General features: G+C 44.7%; 1 protein-coding gene across 2 annotated transcripts in view; it reads left to right on the plus strand.

The window, feature by feature from the left end:
• LOC135056023 (actin-related protein 2/3 complex subunit 1A-A-like) overlaps positions 1–7,342 on the plus strand; it is an 87,498-nt gene extending 80,156 nt beyond the window's left edge. For both annotated transcript variants that reach the window (XM_063960730.1, XM_063960729.1), the window contains exons 9-10: positions 5,984–6,085; positions 6,168–7,342. In XM_063960730.1, coding sequence (XP_063816800.1) covers positions 5,984–6,083 — 100 coding nt within the window. In that variant the 3' untranslated portion in view covers positions 6,084–6,085; positions 6,168–7,342. The remainder of the gene's footprint in view (positions 1–5,983; positions 6,086–6,167) is intronic.
• The last annotated feature ends 16,679 nt before the right edge of the window (positions 7,343–24,021 follow it).

A 24,021-nucleotide genomic window follows, 5' to 3' on the forward strand; every position in this document is an offset into this window, starting at 1 on the left:
GTGGCTCAGAGGGTGAATGTCAGGAGGCTTGGGTAGTGTGTGCAGTGCAGATGCCTCTAACAGCAGGTCTCGGAGCAGTGCGAGATATTTGGCATTATGGAATGTGAAATGTCAACTATTGTCTTACAATGAACTGCTCAATACTATTTATATGCAGTAGTACATTTATACCTCCTTTTTCAGATCTGCTGGTAATAATTGTTCCATTGGCATGAGCAGTGTACAACTTCTTTAATGTTACTTTGACTTACTTGAGTCGGTGGTGTGCAAAGTCTTTCTTGTATCACTTTGGAAAGGGAAAGAGGAGAAAGGTAGTACAGGTTGAGTATCCCTTATCCAAAATGCTTGGAACCAGAAGTATTTTGGATATCGGATATTTCTGTATTTTGGAATAATTGCATACCTGTTATGAATTGAGTACTTGGAACTCAGGGGAGTATATTACAATGGAAGAGTTCCAGTACTCACTGGAGGCTGCAGCTGGAATAGACGTCTGTAATCACTCGTGCTCTACCCCTGACTCCGTTACCCCTCTTAGTGGTCGAGTTGTGCCTGCGGTGCTAAAGTTCTTGTGCCCACGGCAGCTGCGTTTGAATGGGCGAATTAGGTCCGCCCAAACTCTGATGCCCCCGATCTTATAAAGTGACAGGGCACCACCCTAGACTGCGAGTGAGTAAGGGGAAACCTAACTAACCCTGCAACACCAAATGCACGAGTGATAGTGAGACCAACAATGGTCTAAGATGTTATAAACAAATAAACAGAGAAAGCAACAATGCTCAGAGATGTTAAGATATGAATACAATAATAAACTGTTTAGCGTGGATTCTCCACGAAAACCTGAACTCCGGCTGACCAGATCTGGTAAAGAATTGATCAGGGACAGACTCCAGGTCACAGCGCAACACGACAGGATTGCCAACGACCTGAAAGGTTCACACTGAAGTAGAATTATCACCAGCGTCATTGGAGTGACCAGGAAGACCAGGAAGAGAATATATCTGATGTTGCACCAATCCTGGAGGACAGGAGGACCGACTACTTACAAAATGATGTGCAGCTGTCCTGCTGCACGTCTGATAAGCTGGCTACTAAATTACCCAGCAACGGGGTACGCCGTTTGCCTCCGGCGTCCCCGTTGCTAGGAACCCGGCGGCTCCCAGCACCTGGCGTCTGTCTGTTGCTAGGCGCCAGGCAGGGACCAAGATGCATCCGCCTATTGCTAGGTGCTAGGTGGAAGTCAGCGGGAGGCACGGCGTCCCAGTTCCATGACGATGGCTGGGGCACGCGTCTCCCGGCGCTAACAGTAACCCCCCCCCCTTTGAAGAGGGGTTAAGAAACCCCTAGATCCAGGCTTCTGGTGATATTTCTTGAAAAATCCTCTCTTTAAGTCAGAAGCATGAAGGAACTTCCCAGGCATCCAATCTCTCTCCTCAGGACCGTAGCCTTTCCAATGAACTAAAAAATGTACTTGACCCTGCACATACTTGGAGTCCAGAATTTTCTCAACAACAAATTCTTGATGTCCTTGAACCAGGACTGGGGAAGGTCTCCTGAAACTTCTTACTTTAAATTTTTTAGAAACAAATGCCAATTTAAAAAGAGAACAATGGGCGGTATTATTGATTCTCAAAGACCTGTGTAACTGCAGACGAAAAGCAACAGGATTGATTTTCTGGATGATTTGAAATGGTCCAATGTAACAGGAGCAAACTTTTGAGATTTCTGGCGGAGCTTGATGTTTCGGGTAGATAACCATACCATGTCTCCCACTTTAAACGAGCAAGGTTTCCGAAACCTGTCAGCAAATCTCTTAGACCGGACTGCCGTGTCCTCCAAGGCTCTATGTACTTTCCTCCAAATCTTCCTGAGGCAAGACACAGGAGAAGAAGAACTAGACAGTCGTGATGGTGTGAACGTATTGAATTTGGGATGAATACCGGAAACACAGAAGAAAGGAGACATGGAAGTTGAAGAATGTTCCGAATTATTAAACTCAGCAAAGGGTAGATAGTCAAACCAAACATCTTGGCATTTAGAGATATAACATCGTAAATATTGCTCCAAAGATTGGTTAACCCATTCTGTCTGGCCATTTGACTGAGGGTGATATCCTGATGAGAGAATGACATTGATTCCCAGTTCCGCACAGAAAGATCTCCAGAAACGGGCTACGAATTGATAGACTCTATCCGAGACAATATCTTCTGGAAGGCCATGAATACGGAATATGTGCTGAATAAAGAAGCAAGATCCTTAGCATTAGGCAATTTAGACAGAGATATGAAATGATCCATTTTACTGAAACGGTTAACCACCACCCAGATGCCTGAACATTTGGAAGATCTTGGTAAATCTACAATAAAATACATTGACAAATGTGTCCATGGCTTGGAGGGTACAGACAGAGGGAGTAATTGTTCAGAGGGAAGAACACGAGGAGACCTGTTTTTGGCACAGACATGACAGGCCCTAGCAAACTCTTGAACGTCTGCCTTATTAGTTGGCCACCATACTGAGCGTGAGAGAAGATGTAAAGTCTTATTAACCCCTGGATGTCCTGAAGTCTTGTTGTCATGGAACTCAGATAACACAGCTGATCTGAGTTTCACTGAAGAAGTCTTAGATGGGGCCTGCATCTGTGCTGACTGGATTTAATAGGGAAGATTCATGGTTAGGCCAGCAAGGATACAACCTGGGGAAAGAATCGGCTCCGTACGCTTAGAGATTTCATGACAAGACATAAAACTTCAGGATAAAGCATCAGCTTTGATGTTTTTAGAGCCGGGCCTATACGTAATAATAAAATTGAACCTAAGAAAAAACAGTGCCCATCTGGCTTGCCGAGATTTTAGTCTTTTAGCAGATTCAAGGTAGACTAAATGTTTGTGGTCTGTGAGAACGGTTACAGTATGCCTTGCTCCCTCCAGCCAGTGTCTTCATTCTTCCAAGGCACATTTGACTGCAAGAAGCTCACGATTCCCTATGTCATAGTTGACTTCTTTGACTTCTGTGGGAGAACATTTTTGAGAGAAAAAGGCGCAGGGATGGAGCTTATGACTGAGTGGATCCTCTTGTGAAAGGACAGCTCCAACGCCTACCTCGGAGGCATCCACTTCTACAATGAAGGGCAGATTTGGGTCGGGATGCCAAAGAACAGGAGCAGCGATAAACGATTTCTTGAGGTCCTCAAAAGCCTTTGTTGCCTGTGGTGGCCAATGCACAGAATTTGCACCTTTCTTGGTCAGGCTCACAATTGGAGCAACAACTGAGGAAAATTAAGCGATTAATCTTCTGTAGTAATTTGCAAAACCAAGAAAACGTTGCATGGCTTTTAAATTGGAAGGACGGAGCCAGTCCACGATTGCCTGAAGTTTCTTAGGAGGTGATGATGTATCCAAGGAAGGCTAGCTTCTCAACCTCAAATTCACACTTTTCTAATTTTACATACAGATGGTTCTCTCCTAGTTTGGTGAGGACTGCTTTAACATGAGCTTGATGTTCTTTAAGTGAGGCAGAATAGATCAGAATATCATCAAGATAGACGACCACAAATCTTCCAAGGAAATCCCGAAGAACATAATTTATGAGATCCTGAAAAACAGCAGGAGCATTGGAGAGTCCAAAAGGCATGACCAAATATTCGTAGTGACCCGAATGAGTATTGAATGCGGTCTTCCATTCATCTCCCTGCCGGATCCGAATGAGATTATATGCCCCTCGTAAATCAATCTTGGAAAACATAGTAGCACTTCTGAGGTGATCAAATAAGACAGTGATCAGGGGTAAAGGGTATGAATATTTGATTGTGATCTTATTCAGTCCCCCATATTTGAAAAGGAATAATTGAGCATGATATTTTTAGATATTGATCTTTTACACCTACCCCAACATTTTTTTAATTAAATAACCGCAAAACAAGATTTAATTTTGTCTTCATATTTTTCATATTATTCAGGTGAATATGAGCCTACTAGATGTAGGGCCTAATTCAAGACTGATTGCAAAACAACATTTTCCTCTAATGTGCACTGCAGGTGGAGCAAATAAAACGTGCAGAGAGAGTTAGATTTGGGTGGGGTGTGTTCAAACTGAAATCTACAGTAAATTGCAGTGTAAAAATAAAGCAGCCAGTATTTACCCTGCACAGAAACAATATAACCCACCCAAATCTAACTTTCTCTGCACATGTTATATTTGCCCCACCTGCAGTGCACATGGGCCCTCATTCCGAGTTGATCGGTCGGTATTTTTCATCGCATCGCAATGAAAATCCGCTTAGTACGCATGCGCAATATTCGCACTGCGACTGCGCCAAGTAATTTAACAATGAAGATAGTATTTTTACTCACGGCTTTTTCATCGCTCCGGCGATCGTAATGTGATTGACAGGAAATGGGTGTTACTGGGCGGAAACACGGCGTTTTATGGGCGTGTGGTTGAAAACGCTACCGTTTCCAGAAAAAACGCAGGAGTGGCTGGAGAAACGGAGGAGTGGCTGGGCGAACGCTGGGTGTGTTTGTGACGTCAAACCAGGAACGACAAGCACTGAACTGATCGCACAGGCAGAGTAAGGTTGAAGTTACTCAGAAACTGCTAAGTAGTTTGTAATCGCAATATTGCGAATACATCGGTCGCAATTTTAAGAAGCTAAGATACACTCCCAGTAGGCGTAGGCTTAGCGTGTGTAACTCTGCTAAATTCGCCTTGCGACCGATCAACTCGGAATGAGGGCCATGGTTTTGCCCATTAGGGGAAAATGTTGTTTGGCAATCAACCTTGCATTAGGCCCATAATGCAGTAATTTGCCTATTTTACCTAGTCTTCTGCATTAAAATATACATACCCTATAATGCGTTTCGTATGTAGTACCGATGGGTGGGATGTCGGCTGTCAATCAGGGCCGGCTCAGGGTCTTCTTGCGCCCCGGGCGGCCATAGTGGGGCGTGGCTTCATACAGGGGGCGTGGCCAGTTACGCCCCCTGTACAGTAGTAGCGCCGCTGAAATGATGTGCGGTGCGCGATGACGTCATCGCACATCGCACAGCAAAGGTCCTCTCCACGAAGGAAAACTAGACGCTACGCCTCTAGTTCCCTTCGTGGAGAGGACCTTTGCTGTGCAGTGCGCGTTGACGTCAACGCGCACCGCACATCAGTACAGAAAAGGTCCTCTCCACGAAGGGAAACTAGACGCGTAGCGTCTAGTTTCCCTTCACAGCGGGCAGCCCACGAAAGGAAACTAGACGTGTAGCGTCTAGTTTCCCTTGGCAGCGGGGCAGCGGCAGCGGGGGGCACAGCAGCAGCGGATCTTGCCGTGGTGCGGCGCCCTCCGGATGGCGCCGGCGCCCTCCGGAAGGCGGCGCCCCGGGCAAAAGTCCTGCTTGCCCGTGGCAAGATCCGCTACTGCTGTCAATATCCTGACAGCTGTATCCCACCCGCCAGAATGCCGGCAGCGGGGCGAGCGCTAAGAGTCCCCTTGCGGGCTCGGTGGCTTGCCACAGGATCTATTCCCACTCTATGAGTGTCATGGACACCCACGAGTGGGTATAGCCCTGGTGCGCCGGGATACCGGCTGGCAGGATTTCGGCATAGGTATCCTGAACGCCGGGATCCCGGCCGCTGCAAAAATGACTGCATCCCCCTATAACATATAGTTTCTAAGATGACTTAATATTTACAATGAAGCAGTCAGCTAATGTGTACTGAAGACTACGGCAAATGTAATAGCCTGTGAACTGTGGCAAGTGATGGGATTTTGGCGCAAGTGCAGAGATTTAAAGCACCATTTTATTAAAGACAAAACAAACCTTGTTTTGCCTTAAAAAATGGCTTTTTAAATGTTGTGTCTAAATCTCAGCATTTTGCCCAACTTGCAGGCTATTACATTTGGGCCTATACTGAGTGAGCCTTCCTTTTATAGAAATAAAGTGTAATCATCCAGGTCTGATATACTGCCATACTCATCCTTCCCCTCTTTCCACAGCCAGTTATCAGTCGTTGATGGAGATCTGACCAATGTGAACACTTTTAGCAGCAGTGGGATGGATGGAGCCCTGGTTATTTGGACCACTAAGGTCCTATAAAGGTTTGTGTATTTGTGTTTGTCTTTGGAGAACATATGGTTAATTCCAGGAGCAGCTCAGAATAACATGTGTCTCTGATTGCAGAACTGAGCAGACAGCAATCACCACCCTCTCTTGGGGTCAGCGGATATGTGACAATTAGAAACCTGAGACATGGCTGGTCACTGTGAAGTGGGTGCAGAATGTCACTGAGGATTCTTGGCAGTGCCGAACTTCCGGATGCTTCACATACAGACAAATCAGAGGACAGTGAGCTGTGATCTCCAAAATGGGTCTCAATCTGTGCAGAGCCTAACTCATGTGGATTAAAATATAACTCCTGTTGTGTAATCGTATGCAGACATTTTACAGAACTATAGCCTTGTTTACTTATATGCATTATCTCTTCATTTTACTATTCCTTTCAGTCAATAAATAGTATTTCTAAGTACAATGTAAGCTCTCACGAGCAGGGCCCTCAACCATCATGTGCTTATCCTTCTCTTACTTAAACCATTCCGGACGGCACCTAATCCTGCGGGTTTAGGACACCCTGATACTTATGTCAGTGTTTATTTACCCTGTTCTTGTCCTATATTGTTTTTAACTGTAAGTCACTATTGTCCTGTTTTGATTTTTAAGTTATGTATTCTGTAAGGTATCCGTTCAGATGGTCGACCATGTTATGGTCGACAGTCATTAGGTCGACCACTATTGGTCGACATTGACATGGTCGACATGGACACATGGTCGACACATGAAAGGTCGACACGTGAAAAGGTCGACATGAGTTTTTTTACTTTTTTTTCTTTTGGGGAACTTTTCCATACTTTACGATCCACGTGGACTACGATTGGAACGGTAATCTGTGCCGAGCGAAGCGAAGGCACCATGCCCGAAGCATGGCGAGCGAAGCGAGCCATGCGAGGGGACGCTGTGCACTAATTGGGGTTCCCAGTCACTTTACGCAAAAAACAACACCAAAAAAAGTTTAAAAACTCATGTCGACCATTTTCATGTGTCGACCACGTGTCCATGTCGACCATGTCAATGTCGACCAATAGTGGTCGACCTAATGACTGTCGACCATAACATGGTCGACCATTCATACCGGAACCATTCTGTAATTGGGCACTGCGGATTCCATGTGGTGCAATATAAATAACCGTTAATAATAATATTAATAATAATAATAATAATAATAATACTGTAACATGATCACAACAGACACCTGGACATCTTACACAAATAAAATACAGGAACCCCTGATTCATCTCTCAGCTGCAAACAGTTATTTATAAGGATTGTACAGTTTGAGGTAATACCTCCTCTTTAGGAAGTGCTCCCTAACTTAAATATTACTGGGATCCTCCTAGGACTGCTCCTAAGTGGTGGTGCTGTACTGCAGAGTTTCACCAGATTAACAAAACAAATATGGTTCCTGATTGGGCAGGAAACAGAACCATCTAATCAAGTAACACAGAAAATCCTTCCCATTTAATCTTATTATTGCCTTGGACACTCACATCCAATACCCCATCCATTCTCTACAGATAAACACCATGGCCTAGTGCTCAGCAAGTGGTATCTAATGTAAAGAGGTGGTAATCCTCATCAAGGTCACCCCTTTAGAAAGCTGCCATGTACCGTCCGATAATGACTGCAATGACTGATAATGATCATATTGAAAAAAAAAGGACTGCAAGAAAGAGTAGCCTTATCATGCATGTTTGTGCATGTGGTTGGACGATAGCCTCTAAGGGCCCTGACAATTCTAAATTCCTTGTCGTATAAACAACCCTTATGAAGCTAAGAACACTGTACGCTGTTTATTTAAGAAATACCGTAATGATACGCTATTTGCGTAACGATCGCTCAGCCGTAGGCGAGACGCTCAAGCGTCACGTTCGCTCACGGCCCAGTGATCACAGGACACGTTATTGGTTATGTCTAGGGGAAAGATTCGCTGTAACGTAGCGTACGCTAGAGACCACGAGGAGGTCACCAGCGATGCAGACGCTCACAACACTATACCTTTATGTTAAACCTTATACCGATGAAATACACTGAATACCTTAATGTGAGTACAGGGTGTAAGTGCAACCTTGTGGAACCTGACTATCTACAAAGCTGCATGAGCGTCACCGACGCTCAAATGAACACTTATCACTATAGGAAATACACAGATACTGGTTTAGGTTTCCAAGGCCTATTAACTGTATTATGTCTAATATACTTGTAAAAGGGGATAACAGTACATATGATACACTACAATATAACAGAGACTTCCTAACCACAGAACTAAACAATAAATACAAAAAGACAATACTACACTGACCTAAATGCAATACGATACAATACTATAATACTATAAGGTATTTAAGAGAAAAAGAGGAGAGAGAGAGATAGAGAGAGAGAGAGAGAGAGATTGGCTCGCAGAAAGACAATGATTATGGAGAGAACTTACGCACAAAGGGTATGATCGCCAGCGCCTCGATATCCAGCTCCCGATTATCAGCAGATAACCGTTGATGAGAGAGTGAGAGCTGGATGTGGTCGGTCTGCCTATTTATGCCCCACACACAATGCAATCTCCTGGTCCTACAATCCCATTGTCCATTGGCCGAAGGAATTCGGCCCTGCATCATAACAAAAGGTCATAGGGTGATTCATACAGGTGGGCTGTGACGATTTCCAACAGCTCAGGTGGGTGGGAAACTGGGTTTCCCGCCGCATACCTGAGTATGTGCAAATCATAGAAATGGACATAAACTTCTTATGTCCATAACTATTCGCACGAGCGATTAATACGCTCCAAACCAACACCGGAATATTGCTAATTAAATACTCTTCCGATGGGTACTAAACACTGCTGTATGATTCCTGTTAAACCCTTCGTACGATGCAAAGAGGGATTCCTCAGCTCTGGGACATTATACTTTAACCAAACTTACAGAAACTATCAAAGGGATCATGATCTATAAACTACATTAATTGTGAACATTTGTAACTAATGAGTCGCACGCTACGATCACATAAACTCTACCGTAAATGCGCATACTGCGCGTGCGAGTGCACGCTATTGCGGGTATGCGCTTCCACGGGAGAGCGTACGCATGCGCAGCACGGACCAGTGTGCGGTGCAAATATGGCAGTGTGCACTAAGACATTTTTCTGACTTTGACAGCCCATATGGACCAGTGTACGTGCTTATCTTCAGATTGCACAAATGTTTAATGCTACTGGAAGTAGTCCCACAAAAGAAATGCAGAACTGAAAACAAAGGTTAGGGAGACCCATGAAGGGCTGAGCCAGGTGTATAAGTATGGTTAATAGTAAAGATTGGGACGTTTACATGATATATGTTTGAAATGAGTAGGCTCTAGCAAAGAGGTGAGTTGTCACTGAGGGTTTCAAGATTGAAAGAATGTGGGAAAGTCGATAAGATGAGCTAAGGATTTCAATAGGTGGGTGAGGCTAAGGTCAGAGACAGAGAGTCTGAGGTACAGCATTTTGTGTAGGTTCTTGAGAGCTTTTTAGGTTAAGGTGAGTAATTTGACTGGGGTTCTAGAGGACAGTGTTGGGAATTGCAGAGTGGATTAGCAGACGTGGATTGTCCTTCAATGTGCAGTTTCAGAAAAGACTACAAATTTGGTAAGGTTGAGTAGCATAGTTAGACCCTCCATCCAACTTATGCTGTGGGGCCTGACGATGCCACGTTCTGCATGGGAATCCATCAGGAAAAGAAAAGTATGGTTTAGACAGCCTATCTATTGGGGAATTATCTAGAAAACTGAGTTCTGGGGGCATGTGTAATTGCATCCAAGATTGCCGGAGGTGTGGGTTGCCGGCCAAACTCGGATGTTTTTTAAAACGTCAATCACTTAACAAGGCAAAACCATGCCTTCTAAATGACTGCCACTTTTGAAGTTTTGTAGAGCTGTAGAGAATCTGATAGGGAGAGGTAGAGACTTCCAGCGGTATGGAGCACCACAGCCAAAATCTTGAAGGCAGGAATGGGAGGAAGTAAGCAGTTGTCAAGTGAGGCAGCAGGCATTTGTGGAGTGAAGACGGAAGGGTAGGAGTGTAAAAGGAGATAAGGTCAGATATGTAAAGGAGGGAGGAATGGGTGAGGACTTTGTAAGTGAGTGTGAGAAGCTTGAATTGTATTCTGAATGGGAAGGGGAGCCAGTGTAAGGCTTTTAAATGAAGGGAGGCAAATGTAGTATGTTTGGAGAGGAAGATGAACCGGGCAACAGCATTGAGGATAGATTGGAGGTGGTAGTCAGGGAGGCCAGAATGAAGCAGGTTACAGAAGTCCAATCTGGAGATGATCAGTAAGTGGATGAGGGTCTTAATAGCATCCAGGGTAAGAAAGGGTATGTTCCTGGAAATATTTTTGAGATGGAAATGGCAGGACTGTGTGAGATACTCAATGTATGGTTTGAAGGAGAGGGAGAAACAAGGATAACTCTAAGGCAGCGCTTGTGGAGGCTAGAGGAGATAGTTGTGCTGTCAATAGAAAATGAAATAGTGGGAGGAGAGGGAAGATAATCATCTCAGTCTTAGACATGTTAAGTTTAAGATAGCACTGGGACATTGCAGGTAACAATAGCAGAGACAGTTGGAAAGACGAGTGAGGAGAGAGGTCAAAGGAGGAAAAGTAGATTTGAGTATCATCCGCATAGAGATGATATTTGATGTCAAAAGACCTAGTGAGTTCACCTAAAGTTGACATATAAAGAGAGAAAAGGAGAGTTCCAAGAACAGGACCTTGTGAGACACAATATTAGAGGAAGTGCAGGGGAGTTGGAGTCATGAGGAGACAGAGAAGGAGCGGTAAGAGACTTAGGAAGATAACCAGGAGAGGGCTGCATCAGGCAGACCAGGTCATCCAAAGTGTCAAAAGCAGCAGAGAAGTCAAAGAGAATAAGCAGAGAGTGTTGACCCTAGGATATGGCAGCATGGAGATCATTGCAGAGCCTTTCATGAGGGCAGTTTCAGTGGCGAGAAGTGGACAGAAGACAAAATAAAATGGGTCGAGAAGGGACTGGGAGGAAAGAAAAACAGTAAGAAAGTTGTAGACAATGCACTCAAGGAGTTTAGAGGCAAAATGGAGGAGAGAGACGGGTTGGTACTTGGGGAGAGATAGGATAAAGTGTAAGTTATTTAAGAATGGGGGACACAAGGGCATGCTTGAAGGCAGAAGGGGGTATTTCTTTTGTTGTGGAACTACAGGTACCAGCGGGCCTGTTAATTCCCCGCATGCTGGTACTTGGGGTTCTCCAATTACCAGCATGCAGGGGAGGATTGTTTAAACTCATAGTTCCATAGCAAAAGACAATATTTTAACACTTTCACAGCTATCAGACCTCCATCCACAGCCCACGGCGTCATCCCTGCCCCTTGGGTGCCTGGAGGGGAGGACCCATTTATTTTAGAGGTCCCTACTCCCCCAGGGAACCCTGGCCATGGGTGACTAGTTGGGGGGAGTGATGCTGCGGCCGCAGGGACCTATATAAAAGTGTCCACCAGCTACGGCATCACCTCCCTGGCTAGTGGAGCCCAGTGCTGGTTTAAAAAATACGGGGGACCCCTACTTCTTTTGTTCCCCAGTATTTTTTGGAACCAGGACCGGTCCAAGAGTCCGGTGCTGGTTGTCAAAATACGGGGAAACCCCAGTCATCTCCACCCCCACCCCTGTATTTTTGCAACCAGGACCGTCTCAAAGAGCCTAGGGCTGGTTATGCATTTGAGGGGGACCTGCACGTCTTTTTAAAAACAAACAAACATTTTAACACTTTCTTTACTTTTACAGACAGATGCATGCACGGATCTCAATGATCTGTGCATGCTTCTGACTAAGTAATATGATTAATTAGCTTCTGAGTTAATGGGGGAATATGAGGTATGGCTCTCTGTATTAAAGACTAGAGTGAAGTTTCAGGCATCTGAATACCAGTAATTGATTTTATTAGGTTATGAATCTCCATTCAGAAAGGGCGAAAAAACGGGCAGGACCACCAAACATGTAGCATTGTTCCCTTTTCACCACACATTCTCCAGCAGAGGTCAGAAGCTGTCGGGTAGATAGAACGAAGTCTAGTAGGGACTAGATACCTTCTAATATATAATTTATAGGCATTTTCTATAATGCAATCGGATATGGAGCTTTTAGTTACCCCTAATATAATTTTAGTCCATTCTTCAGGAGACAAAGTTTCCTCAGCGTCACGTTCTCACGAGCTTCTTTTTGTGTCTGCCTGTAGGAAAGAAGTAGTTAATAAATTGTGGAGATAAGTTTTTTAGTTGATTGAGAGTGTCGGCATAGGGATTCTATAGACAAGTAGGACATAAAGGGTAAGACTTTTGGAAGAGCGTGATAGAAATGTCTAATTTGCAAGTAATGGTAAAAAACATGAGGAAGTGAAAATCTTGATTGTATACTTGCTAAGTCAGGAAAGGAGGATAGTGGATCCAGTTGTGAAAGGGACGATGGTCTACTCCTGGTGTGAAAACTAGAGATGAGCGGGTTCGGTTCCTCTGAATCCGAACCCGCCCGAACTTCAGGTTTTTTACACGGGTCCGAGCAGGCTCGGATCTTCCCGCCTTGCTCGGCTAACCCGAGCGCGCCCGAACGTCATCATCACGCTGTCGGATTCTCGCGAGGCTCGGATTCTATCGCGAGACTCGGATTCTATATAAGGAGCCGCGCGTCGCCGCCATTTTCACACGTGCATTGAGAGTCATAGGGAGAGGACGTGGCTGGCGTCCTCTCCGTTTAGAGAAGAGAGAGACACAGTATTTTCGGGGAGCATTATTAGGAGGAGTACTACTGTATACTACTATACTACTTGCTGAAGTGATATTTATAGATTAGATAGTGTGACTGTAAGTGTATTATCTGACTTGTGGGGGAGACACTGACAGTGGGGAGCAGTTAGAGTCTGAGAGCAGGACTCAGGAGTACATATAACGTACAGTGCACACTTTTGCTGCCAGAGTCAGTGCCACACTCAGGGCCGGTTCTAAGAGTTGTGGCGCCCCGGGCAAAATATGGGGGCGTGGCTTCAATTGGGGGCGTGGTCACAACGCTGCAAGAAAATTAATAAATAAATAAAAAGAATACTTACCATCCCCGTTCCTGATCCAGACCCCCTCCGCCGGCGGCACCGCTCTTCTCCCCTCTCTCTTCTCTTCGATCTATGGGAGAGACGTTATTACGTCTCTCCCATAGAACAGCATAGACACTAGAGGTCAATTATGACCCCTAGTGTCTGTGCCACTATGCTGTGCGGTGCGCGATGACGTCATCGCGCATCGCACAGCAAAGGTCCTCTACACGAAGGGAAACTAGACCGTAGCGTCTAGTTTCCCTTCATGGAGAGGACCTTTGCTGTGCGGTGCGCGATGACGTCATCGCGCACCGCACAACTAAGGTCCTCTTAATGAAGGGAAACTAGACGCTACGCGTCTGGTTCCCTTCAAAGCGGGGGGGGCGCAGCAGGGCACTGCGGGGGGTACAGTGGCGGATCTTGCCCTGGTGCGGCGCCCTCCGGATGGCGCCGGCGCCCTCCGGAAGGCGGCGCCCCGGGCAAAAGTACCGCTTGCCCGTGGCAAGAACCGCCACTGGCCACACTGCCATTGTTGTGACCACACTGACCACCAGTATAATAATATATTTTGTGATTGTCTGCTTAGGCCTCGGAGTACTAGTTGCAAGTTGCAACGTGACCTGTCCTGAAGTGACCACCAGTTTAATAATCAATCACCACCAGTTTAATATATATATATATATATATATATATATATATATATATATAATTGTATATAATATATATATATATAATATTGTATACCACCTACCCGTGGTTTTTTTTTTTTTCATTCTTCTTTATACATACTACTATAGTAGCTTACTGTAGCAGTCTGCGGTGCTGTGCTGACCTGACAGTGTCCAGCAGGTCCGTCATCAGTCATTACATAATAAATATATATAGTACCTGTCCGGCTGCAGTACTAGTGATATTATATTGATTTCATCTCATTATCAATAATTTATCATCCAGTCTAGACTCTATATTAGCAGCAGACACAGTACGTTAGTCCACGGCTGTAGCTACCTCTGTGTCGGCACTCGGCAGTCCATCCATAATTGTATACCACCTACCCGTGGTTTTTTTTTTTCTTTCTTCTTTGTACATACTACTATAGAGTATAGTAGCTTACTGTAGCAGTCTGCGGTGCTGCTGAGCTGACAGTGTCCAGCAGGTCCGTCATCAGTCATCATTACCTAATAAATATATTATCTACCTGTCCGGCTGCAGTACTAGTGATATTATATATACATACATATATATATTGATTTCATCTCATTATCAATCATCCAGTCTATATTAGCAGCAGACACAGTACGTTAGTCCACGGCTGTAGCTACCTCTGTGTCGGCACTCAGCAGTCCATCCATAATTGTATACCACCTACCCGTGGTTTTTTTTTTTTCTTTCTTCTTTGTACATACTACTATAGTATAGTAGCTTACTGTAGCAGTCTGCGGTGCTGCTGAGCTGACAGTGTCCAGCAGGTCCGTCATCAGTCATCATTACCTAATAAATATATTATCTACCTGTCCGGCTGCAGTACTAGTGATATTATATATACATACATATATATATTGATTTCATCTCATTATCAATTATCCAGTCTATATTAGCAGCAGACACAGTACGTTAGCCCACGGCTGTAGCTACCTCTGTGTCGGCACTCGGCAGTCCATCCATAATTGTATACCACCTACCCGTGGTTTTTTTTTTCTTTCTTCTTTGTACATACTACTATAGAGTATAGTAGCTTACTGTAGCAGTCTGCGGTGCTGCTGAGCTGACAGTGTCCAGCAGGTCCGTCATCAGTCATCATTACCTAATAAATATATTATCTACCTGTCCGGCTGCAGTACTAGTGATATTATATATACATACATATATATATTGATTTCATCTCATTATCAATCATCCAGTCTATATTAGCAGCAGACACAGTACGTTAGTCCACGGCTGTAGCTACCTCTGTGTCGGCACTCAGCAGTCCATCCATAATTGTATACCACCTACCCGTAGTTTTTTTTTTTCTTTCTTCTTTGTACATACTACTATAGTATAGTAGCTTACTGTAGCAGTCTGCGGTGCTGCTGAGCTGACAGTGTCCAGCAGGTCCGTCATCAGTCATCATTACCTAATAAATATATTATCTACCTGTCCGGCTGCAGTACTAGTGATATTATATATACATACATATATATATTGATTTCATCTCATTATCAATTATCCAGTCTATATTAGCAGCAGACACAGTACGTTAGTCCACGGCTGTAGCTACCTCTGTGTCGGCACTCGGCAGTCCATCCATAATTGTATACCACCTACCCGTGGTTTTTTTTTTTCTTTCTTCTTTGTACATACTACTATAGAGTATAGTAGCTTACTGTAGCAGTCTGCGGTGCTGCTGAGCTGACAGTGTCCAGCAGGTCCGTCATCAGTCATCATTACCTAATAAATATATTATCTACCTGTCCGGCTGCAGTACTAGTGATATTATATATACATACATATATATACTGATTTCATCTCATTATCAATCATCCAGTCTATATTAGCAGCAGACACAGTACGTTAGTCCACGGCTGTAGCTACCTCTGTGTCGGCACTCAGCAGTCCATCCATAATTGTATACCACCTACCCGTGGTTTTTTTTTTCTTTCTTCTTTGTACATACTACTATAGTATAGTAGCTTACTGTAGCAGTCTGCGGTGCTGCTGAGCTGACAGTGTCCAGCAGGTCCGTCATCAGTCATCATTACCTAATAAATATATTATCTACCTGTCCGGCTGCAGTACTAGTGATATTATATATACATACATATATATATTGATTTAATCTAATTATCAATCATCCAGTCTATATTAGCAGCAGACACAGTACGTTAGTCCACGGCTGTAGCTACCTCTGTGTCGGCACTCGGCAGTCCATCCATAATTGTATACCACCTACCCGTGGTTTTTTTTTTCTTTCTTCTTTGTACATACTACTATAGTATAGTAGCTTACTGTAGCAGTCTGCGGTGCTGCTGAGCTGACAGTGTCCAGCAGGTCCGTCATCAGTCATCATTACCTAATAAATATATTATCTACCTGTCCGGCTGCAGTACTAGTGATATTATATATACATACATATATATATTGATTTCATCTCATTATCAATCATCCAGTCTATATTAGCAGCAGACACAGTACGTTAGTCCACGGCTGTAGCTACCTCTGTGTCGGCACTCGGCAGTCCATCCATAATTGTATACCACCTACCCGTGGTTTTTTTTTTCTTTCTTCTTTGTACATACTACTATAGTATAGTAGCTTACTGTAGCAGTCTGCGGTGCTGCTGAGCTGACAGTGTCCAGCAGGTCCGTCATCAGTCATCATTACCTAATAAATATATTATCTACCTGTCCGGCTGCAGTACTAGTGATATTATATATACATACATATATATATTGATTTCATCTCATTATCAATCATCCAGTCTATATTAGCAGCAGACACAGTACGTTAGTCCACGGCTGTAGCTACCTCTGTGTCGGCACTCGGCAGTCCATCCATAAGTATACTAGTATCCATCCATCTCCATTGTTTACCTGAGGTGCCTTTTAGTTGTGCCTATTAAAATATGGAGAACAAAAATGTTGAGGTTCCAAAATTAGGGAAAGATCAAGATCCACTTCCACCTCGTGCTGAAGCTGCTGCCACTAGTCATGGCCGAGACGATGAAATGCCAGCAACGTCGTCTGCCAAGGCCGATGCCCAATGTCATAGTACAGAGCATGTCAAATCCAAAACACCAAATATCAGTAAAAAAAGGACTCCAAAACCTAAAATAAAATTGTCGGAGGAGAAGCGTAAACTTGCCAATATGCCATTTACCACACGGAGTGGCAAGGAACGGCTGAGGCCCTGGCCTATGTTCATGGCTAGTGGTTCAGCTTCACATGAGGATGGAAGCACTCAGCCTCTCGCTAGAAAACTGAAAAGACTCAAGCTGGCAAAAGCACCGCAAAGAACTGTGCGTTCTTCGAAATCCCAAATCCACAAGGAGAGTCCAATTGTGTCGGTTGCGATGCCTGACCTTCCCAACACTGGACGTGAAGAGCATGCGCCTTCCACCATTTGCACGCCCCCTGCAAGTGCTGGAAGGAGCACCCGCAGTCCAGTTCCTGATAGTCAGATTGAAGATGTCAGTGTTGAAGTACACCAGGATGAGGAGGATATGGGTGTTGCTGGCGCTGGGGAGGAAATTGACCAGGAGGATTGTGATGGTGAGGTGGTTTGTTTAAGTCAGGCACCCGGGGAGACACCTGTTGTCCGTGGGAGGAATATGGCCGTTGACATGCCTGGTGAAAATACCAAAAAAATCAGCTCTTCAGTGTGGAGGTATTTCAACAGAAAAGCGGACAACAGGTGTCAAGCCGTGTGTTGCCTTTGTCAAGCTGTAATAAGTAGGGGTAAGGATGTTAACCACCTCGGAACATCCTCCCTTATACGTGACCTGCAGCGCATTCATAATAAGTCAGTGACAAATTCAAAAACTTTGGGCGACAGCGGAAGCAGTCCACTGACCAGTAAATCCCTTCCTCTTGTAACCAAGCTCACGCAAACCACCCCACCAACTCCCTCAGTGTCAATTTCCTCCTTCCCCAGGAATGCCAATAGTCCTGCAGGCCATGTCACTGGCAATTCTGACGAGTCCTCTCCTGCCTGGGATTCCTCCGATGCATCCTTGCGTGTAACGCCTACTGCTGCTGGCGCTGCTGTTGTTGCTGCTGGGAGTCGATGGTCATCCCAGAGGGGAAGTCGTAAGCCCACTTGTACTACTTCCAGTAAGCAATTGACTGTCCAACAGTCCTTTGCGAGGAAGATGAAATATCACAGCAGTCATCCTGCTGCAAAGCGGATAACTGAGGCCTTGACAACTATGTTGGTGTTAGACGTGCGTCCGGTATCCGCCGTTAGTTCACAGGGAACTAGACAATTTATTGAGGCAGTGTGCCCCCGTTACCAAATACCATCTAGGTTCCACTTCTCTAGGCAGGCGATACCGAGAATGTACACGGACGTCAGAAAAAGACTCACCAGTGTCCTAAAAAATGCAGTTGTACCCAATGTCCACTTAACCACGGACATGTGGACAAGTGGAGCAGGGCAGGGTCAGGACTATATGACTGTGACAGCCCACTGGGTAGATGTATGGACTCCCGCCGCAAGAACAGCAGCGGCGGCACCAGTAGCAGCATCTCGCAAACGCCAACTCTTTCCTAGGCAGGCTACGCTTTGTATCACCGCTTTCCAGAATACGCACACAGCTGAAAACCTCTTATGGCAACTGAGGAAGATCATCGCGGAATGGCTTACCCCAATTGGACTCTCCTGTGGATTTGTGGCATCGGACAACGCCAGCAATATTGTGTGTGCATTAAATATGGGCAAATTCCAGCACGTCCCATGTTTTGCACATACCTTGAATTTGGTGGTGCAGAATTTTTAAAAAAACGACAGGGGCGTGCAAGAGATGCTGTCGGTGGCCAGAAGAATTGCGGGACACTTTCGGCGTACAGGCACCACGTACAGAAGACTGGAGCACCACCAAAAACTACTGAACCTGCCCTGCCATCATCTGAAGCAAGAAGTGGTAACGAGGTGGAATTCAACCCTCTATATGCTTCAGAGGTTGGAGGAGCAGCAAAAGGCCATTCAAGCCTATACAATTGAGCACGATATAGGAGGTGGAATGCACCTGTCTCAAGCGCAGTGGAGAATGATTTCAACGTTGTGCAAGGTTCTGATGCCCTTTGAACTTGCCACATGTGAAGTCAGTTCAGACACTGCCAGCCTGAGTCAGGTCATTCCCCTCATCAGGCTTTTGCAGAAGAAGCTGGAGACATTGAAGGAGGAGCTAACACGGAGCGATTCCGCTAGGCATGTGGGACTTGTGGATGGAGCCCTTAATTCGCTTAACAAGGATTCACGGGTGGTCAATCTGTTGAAATCAGAGCACTACATTTTGGCCACCGTGCTCGATCCTAGATTTAAAGCCTACCTTGGATCTCTCTTTCCGGCAGACACAAGTCTGCTGGGGTTGAAAGACCTGCTGGTGAGAAAATTGTCAAGTCAAGCGGAACGCGACCTGTCAACATCTCCTCCTTCACATTCTCCCGCAACTGGGGGTGCGAGGAAAAGGCTCAGAATTCTGAGCCCACCCGCTGGTGGTGATGCAGGGCAGTCTGGAGCGACTGCTGATGTTGACATCTGGTCCGGACTGAAGGACCTGACAACGATTACGGACATGTCGTCTACTGTCACTGCATATGATTCTCTCACCATTGAAAGAATGGTGGAGGATTATATGAGTGACCGCATCCAAGTAGGCACGTCACACAGTCCGTACTTATACTGGCAGGAAAAAGAGTCAATTTGGAGGCCCTTGCACAAACTGGCTTTATTCTACCTAAGTTGCCCTCCCACAAGTGTGTACTCCGAAAGAGTGTTTAGTGCCGCCGCTCACCTTGTCAGCAATCGGCGTACGAGGTTACATCCAGAAAATGTGGAGAAGATGATGTTCATTAAAATGAATTATAATCAATTCCTCCGTGGAGACATTGACCAGCAGCAATTGCCTCCACAAAGTACACAGGGAGCTGAGATGGTGGATTCCAGTGGGGACGAATTGATAATCTGTGAGGAGGGGGATGTACACGGTGATATATCGGAGGATGATGATGAGGTGGACATCTTGCCTCTGTAGAGCCAGTTTGTGCAAGGAGAGATTAATTGCTTCTTTTTTGGGTGGGGGTCCAAACCAACCCATCATTTCAGTCACAGTCGTGTGGCAGACCCTGTCACTGAAATGATGGGTTGGTTAAAGTGTGCATGTCCTGTTTATACAACATAAGGGTGGGTGGGAGGACCCAAGGACAATTCCATCTTGCACCTCTTTTTTCTTTAATTTTTCTTTGCGTCATGTGCTGTTTGGGGGGGGGGGGTTTTGGAAGGGACATCCTGCGTGACATTGCAGTGACACTCCTAGATGGGCCCGGTCTTTGTGTCGGCCACTAGGGTCGCTTATCTTACTCACACAGCTACCTCATTGCGCCTCTTTTTTTCTTTGCGTCATGTGCTGTTTGGGGAGGGTTTTTTGGAAGGGACATCCTGCGTGACACTGCAGTGACACTCCTAGATGGGCCCGGTGTTTGTGTCGGCCACTAGGGTCGCTTATCTTACTCACACAGCTACCTCATTGCGCCTCTTTTTTTCTTTGCGTCATGTGCTGTTTGGGGAGGGTTTTTTGGAAGGGACATCCTGCGTGACACTGCAGTGACACTCCTAGATGGGCCCGGTGTTTGTGTCGGCCACTAGGGTCGCTTATCTTACTCACACAGCTACCTCATTGCGCCTCTTTTTTTCTTTGCCTCATGTGCTGTTTGGGGAGGGTTTTTTGGAAGGGACATCCTGCGTGACACTGCAGTGACACTCCTAGATGGGCCCGGTGTTTGTGTCGGCCACTAGGGTCACTTATCTTACTCACACAGCTACCTCATTGCGCCTCTTTTTTTCTTTGCGTCATGTGCTGTTTGGGGAGGGTTTTTTGGAAGGGACATCCTGCGTGACACTGCAGTGACACTCCTAGATGGGCCCGGTGTTTGTGTCGGCCACTAGGGTCGCTTATCTTACTCACACAGCTACCTCATTGCGCCTCTTTTTTTCTTTGCGTCATGTGCTGTTTGGGGAGGGTTTTTTGGAAGGGACATCCTGCGTGACACTGCAGTGACACTCCTAGATGGGCCCGGTGTTTGTGTCGGCCACTAGGGTCGCTTATCTTACTCACACAGCTACCTCATTGCGCCTCTTTTTTTCTTTGCGTCATGTGCTGTTTGGGGAGGGTTTTTTGGAAGGGACATCCTGCGTGACACTGCAGTGACACTCCTAGATGGGCCCGGTGTTTGTGTCGGCCACTAGGGTCGCTTAGCTTAGTCATCCAGCGACCTAGGTGCAAATTTTAGGACTAAAAATAATATTGTGAGGTGTGAGGTATTCAGAATAGACTGAAAATGAGTGTAAATTATGGTTTTTGAGGTTAATAATACTTTGGGATCAAAATGACCCCCAAATTCTATGATTTAAGCTGTTTTTTAGTGTTTTTTGAAAAAAACACCCGAATCCAAAACACACCCGAATCCGACAAAAAAAATTCGGTGAGGTTTTGCCAAAACGCGGTCGAACCCAAAACACGGCCGCGGAACCGAACCCAAAACCAAAACACAAAACCCGAAAAATTTCCGGCGCTCATCTCTAGTGAAAACAGGGTTATTCCAGAAAGGGGTCAATAAAGGGTGGAATGAACATAAGTGGTATAGTTTGGAGCAGAAGTCCCAAATGTATAGTGTAAAATGGATGGATGGTAATAATGTAGAGACCGCTTGGCGTTTAACGGGAAGGGACCAAAGAAAGCTAGATAGAGAATAGATATCTAAAGAATCTGATTCAATACACGTCCATGCGCTTTGGGAAGGTGGAGCATGCTAAAGTACAGTATACATGGGGCAAGGTGAACTGCACAAAATAATTTAATGAGATCTGGTACTCCCAAGCCTCCTGTAGTGTGATGTTTTTGCGAAAGGCGCATCCGAACTATTGTTTATTTCCCTGCCCATAGAAAGTCAGTTATATCATGTTGGAAATGTTTTAAAATTGTTGCAGAGATAGGTATGGGGAGAGACTGCCAAAGATAAAGTAGGCATGGAAGAACGGACATCTTCACAGCTGCCATGCGACCAAGCCAAGAAATAAATTGTTTATTCCATGTTGAAAAGGTCAGATTTAATGGACTGGGGAAATTTGCTGAATAGAGATTAGAATATGATTTGGTAAGATATATTCCTAAGTATTTCAGTTTGTTACCCTGCTATCAAAGTTGGTAGAGAGGCAAGATCCATAGAGTTTATATTACTATCTAAAGCTTCCAATTTCGTATTATTGACTTTATAAACAGAAAATCGACTATATATGTCAATCTCTGTAAATAGTTTGGAAAATGAATGGTGGGGATCTCAGAGTCAGTATCACATCGTCAGCATATAATGCAATTTTATGGTCAGTGGAACCTACTTTAATACCAATAATATCCTTTTTCAGTCTGATACTAGCGGCTAATGGCTCCATGATCAATGCAAACAATAACGGAGAGGGGTCATCCCTGTCGAGTACAGTTACTTATTAGAAAAGGCTCAGAAATGAGACTGTTCACCATAACTGTCGCCAAGGGATTAGGATATAAAGAAAAGATGCCTTTAAGAAAGGAGCCCTCAAATCCCATACAATTGAGGGTTTGTTGGATAAAGGGACAAGCTACTCTATCAAAAGCTTTTTCCGCATTGAGGGCCACAACCAGAGCCGACAGGTTTGTCTCTTGTGCCAGGTGAATTAGCTTGATGAGGTGTCTAGTATTATCTAGCTTCTCTGTTACAAATCTCACTTGGTCGGGGTGGGGAAAATGGTTGCTAGATGGTTGGCTAAGATCTTGGCAAATAGTTTTATATCTACGTTTAACAAAGGTATTAGTCTATAATTACCCATTTCCATTGGGTTCCTGTCAGGCTTGGGGACGATAATGTTGAATCTGGTGGTGGCGGTCTTGAGTGAATTGCTATCTAATAGTGAATTAAATAAGAGTTTAATCATCGTTAGTAAGGGTGTAGACAGTTTCTTGTAATACAGGTGAATGATTCCAATTGGGCCAGGGGCAGCGGAGTGACACAGATTTTTTATAGCATCAAGGATTTTTTCCTCCGTAATCGGCAAATTGAGAGCAGAGGCTTGAGACAAAGAGATTTTAGGCAGACAGCAGGAGTTTAGATATATATATGAACAGCATCGTAATCTGGATAGGGGGATACGCTGTATTAGAGGTCAAATTATAGAGCGCTTCAATAAAGGACCAGAATTGACTAGCTATTGTTTGGGGATTATGCGTTACAAAGCTGTCAAAACATTTCAAAGTGTGTATACGATTTTGAATGCACGTAGAGAATCTGGTTTGTTGGATTTCTCGTAAAATCTTTGTTGAACCCAAAAAAGAGCCCAAGATGCTTTTTTAGATAAAATCTTATCTAATTGCATCTTAACTGCAAGTATCTTAAGGTATATATGTGTTTTGGGATACAGTTGATGAAAGTGGGTTAAGGAAGTTAAGATAGTTCATGTATTTGCGCAGAGGTGGCTTTCTTTTGAGTAGTGGATAGGCTGATAAATGTGCCACGTAGGGTTGCTTTATGAGCTTCCCCGATCATTGATGGAGGCACATCTGGGGTGTTATTTAAGGCATAAAATTCACTGTCATATTGAGGTTGGCAATAATGGGGGGTTTGGGAGTAATGCATCGTTAAGATGCCAGTGGCGAGTTACTTGTGGTACTTAATCTTAATTTCAAGTTCTATAGCTAAGTGGTCTAACCATGAAATAGGAAGTGTCTGAGCCCCAAGGAGATTTTGAGAGGAGGATCGAAAAAAAAAAGGTAATCAATGCACGTATATAGAGCGTGAGGTGGCGAATAATGGGTATATATTCTAGCTGAGGGATAGAGGACCCACCATGCATCATAGGAATTGTTCAGGGATAATTGTGAGACATTTTCAAGAGTTGGGCATGGGTAGAAAGAGTCGAGTTGGTATGTGACCTGTCTAGTGAGGGTTGCAGAGTAGCATTAAAATCGCCTCCTATAATAGTGAAACAACAAGGTAGTTAGGCAAGACGGGTAAAAAAAGGTAGTATAGAGAAAGCACGGCTGGGTGTTTGGAGCATAAACTAGAGCTAAAATAATTGGGTCTTGATTATAAGAATTTATGATAATTATCCTGATC

Source organism: Pseudophryne corroboree, chromosome 3 (genome assembly GCF_028390025.1).
Source record: "Pseudophryne corroboree isolate aPseCor3 chromosome 3, aPseCor3.hap2, whole genome shotgun sequence".
NCBI classification, from domain to species: Eukaryota; Metazoa; Chordata; class Amphibia; order Anura; family Myobatrachidae; genus Pseudophryne; species Pseudophryne corroboree.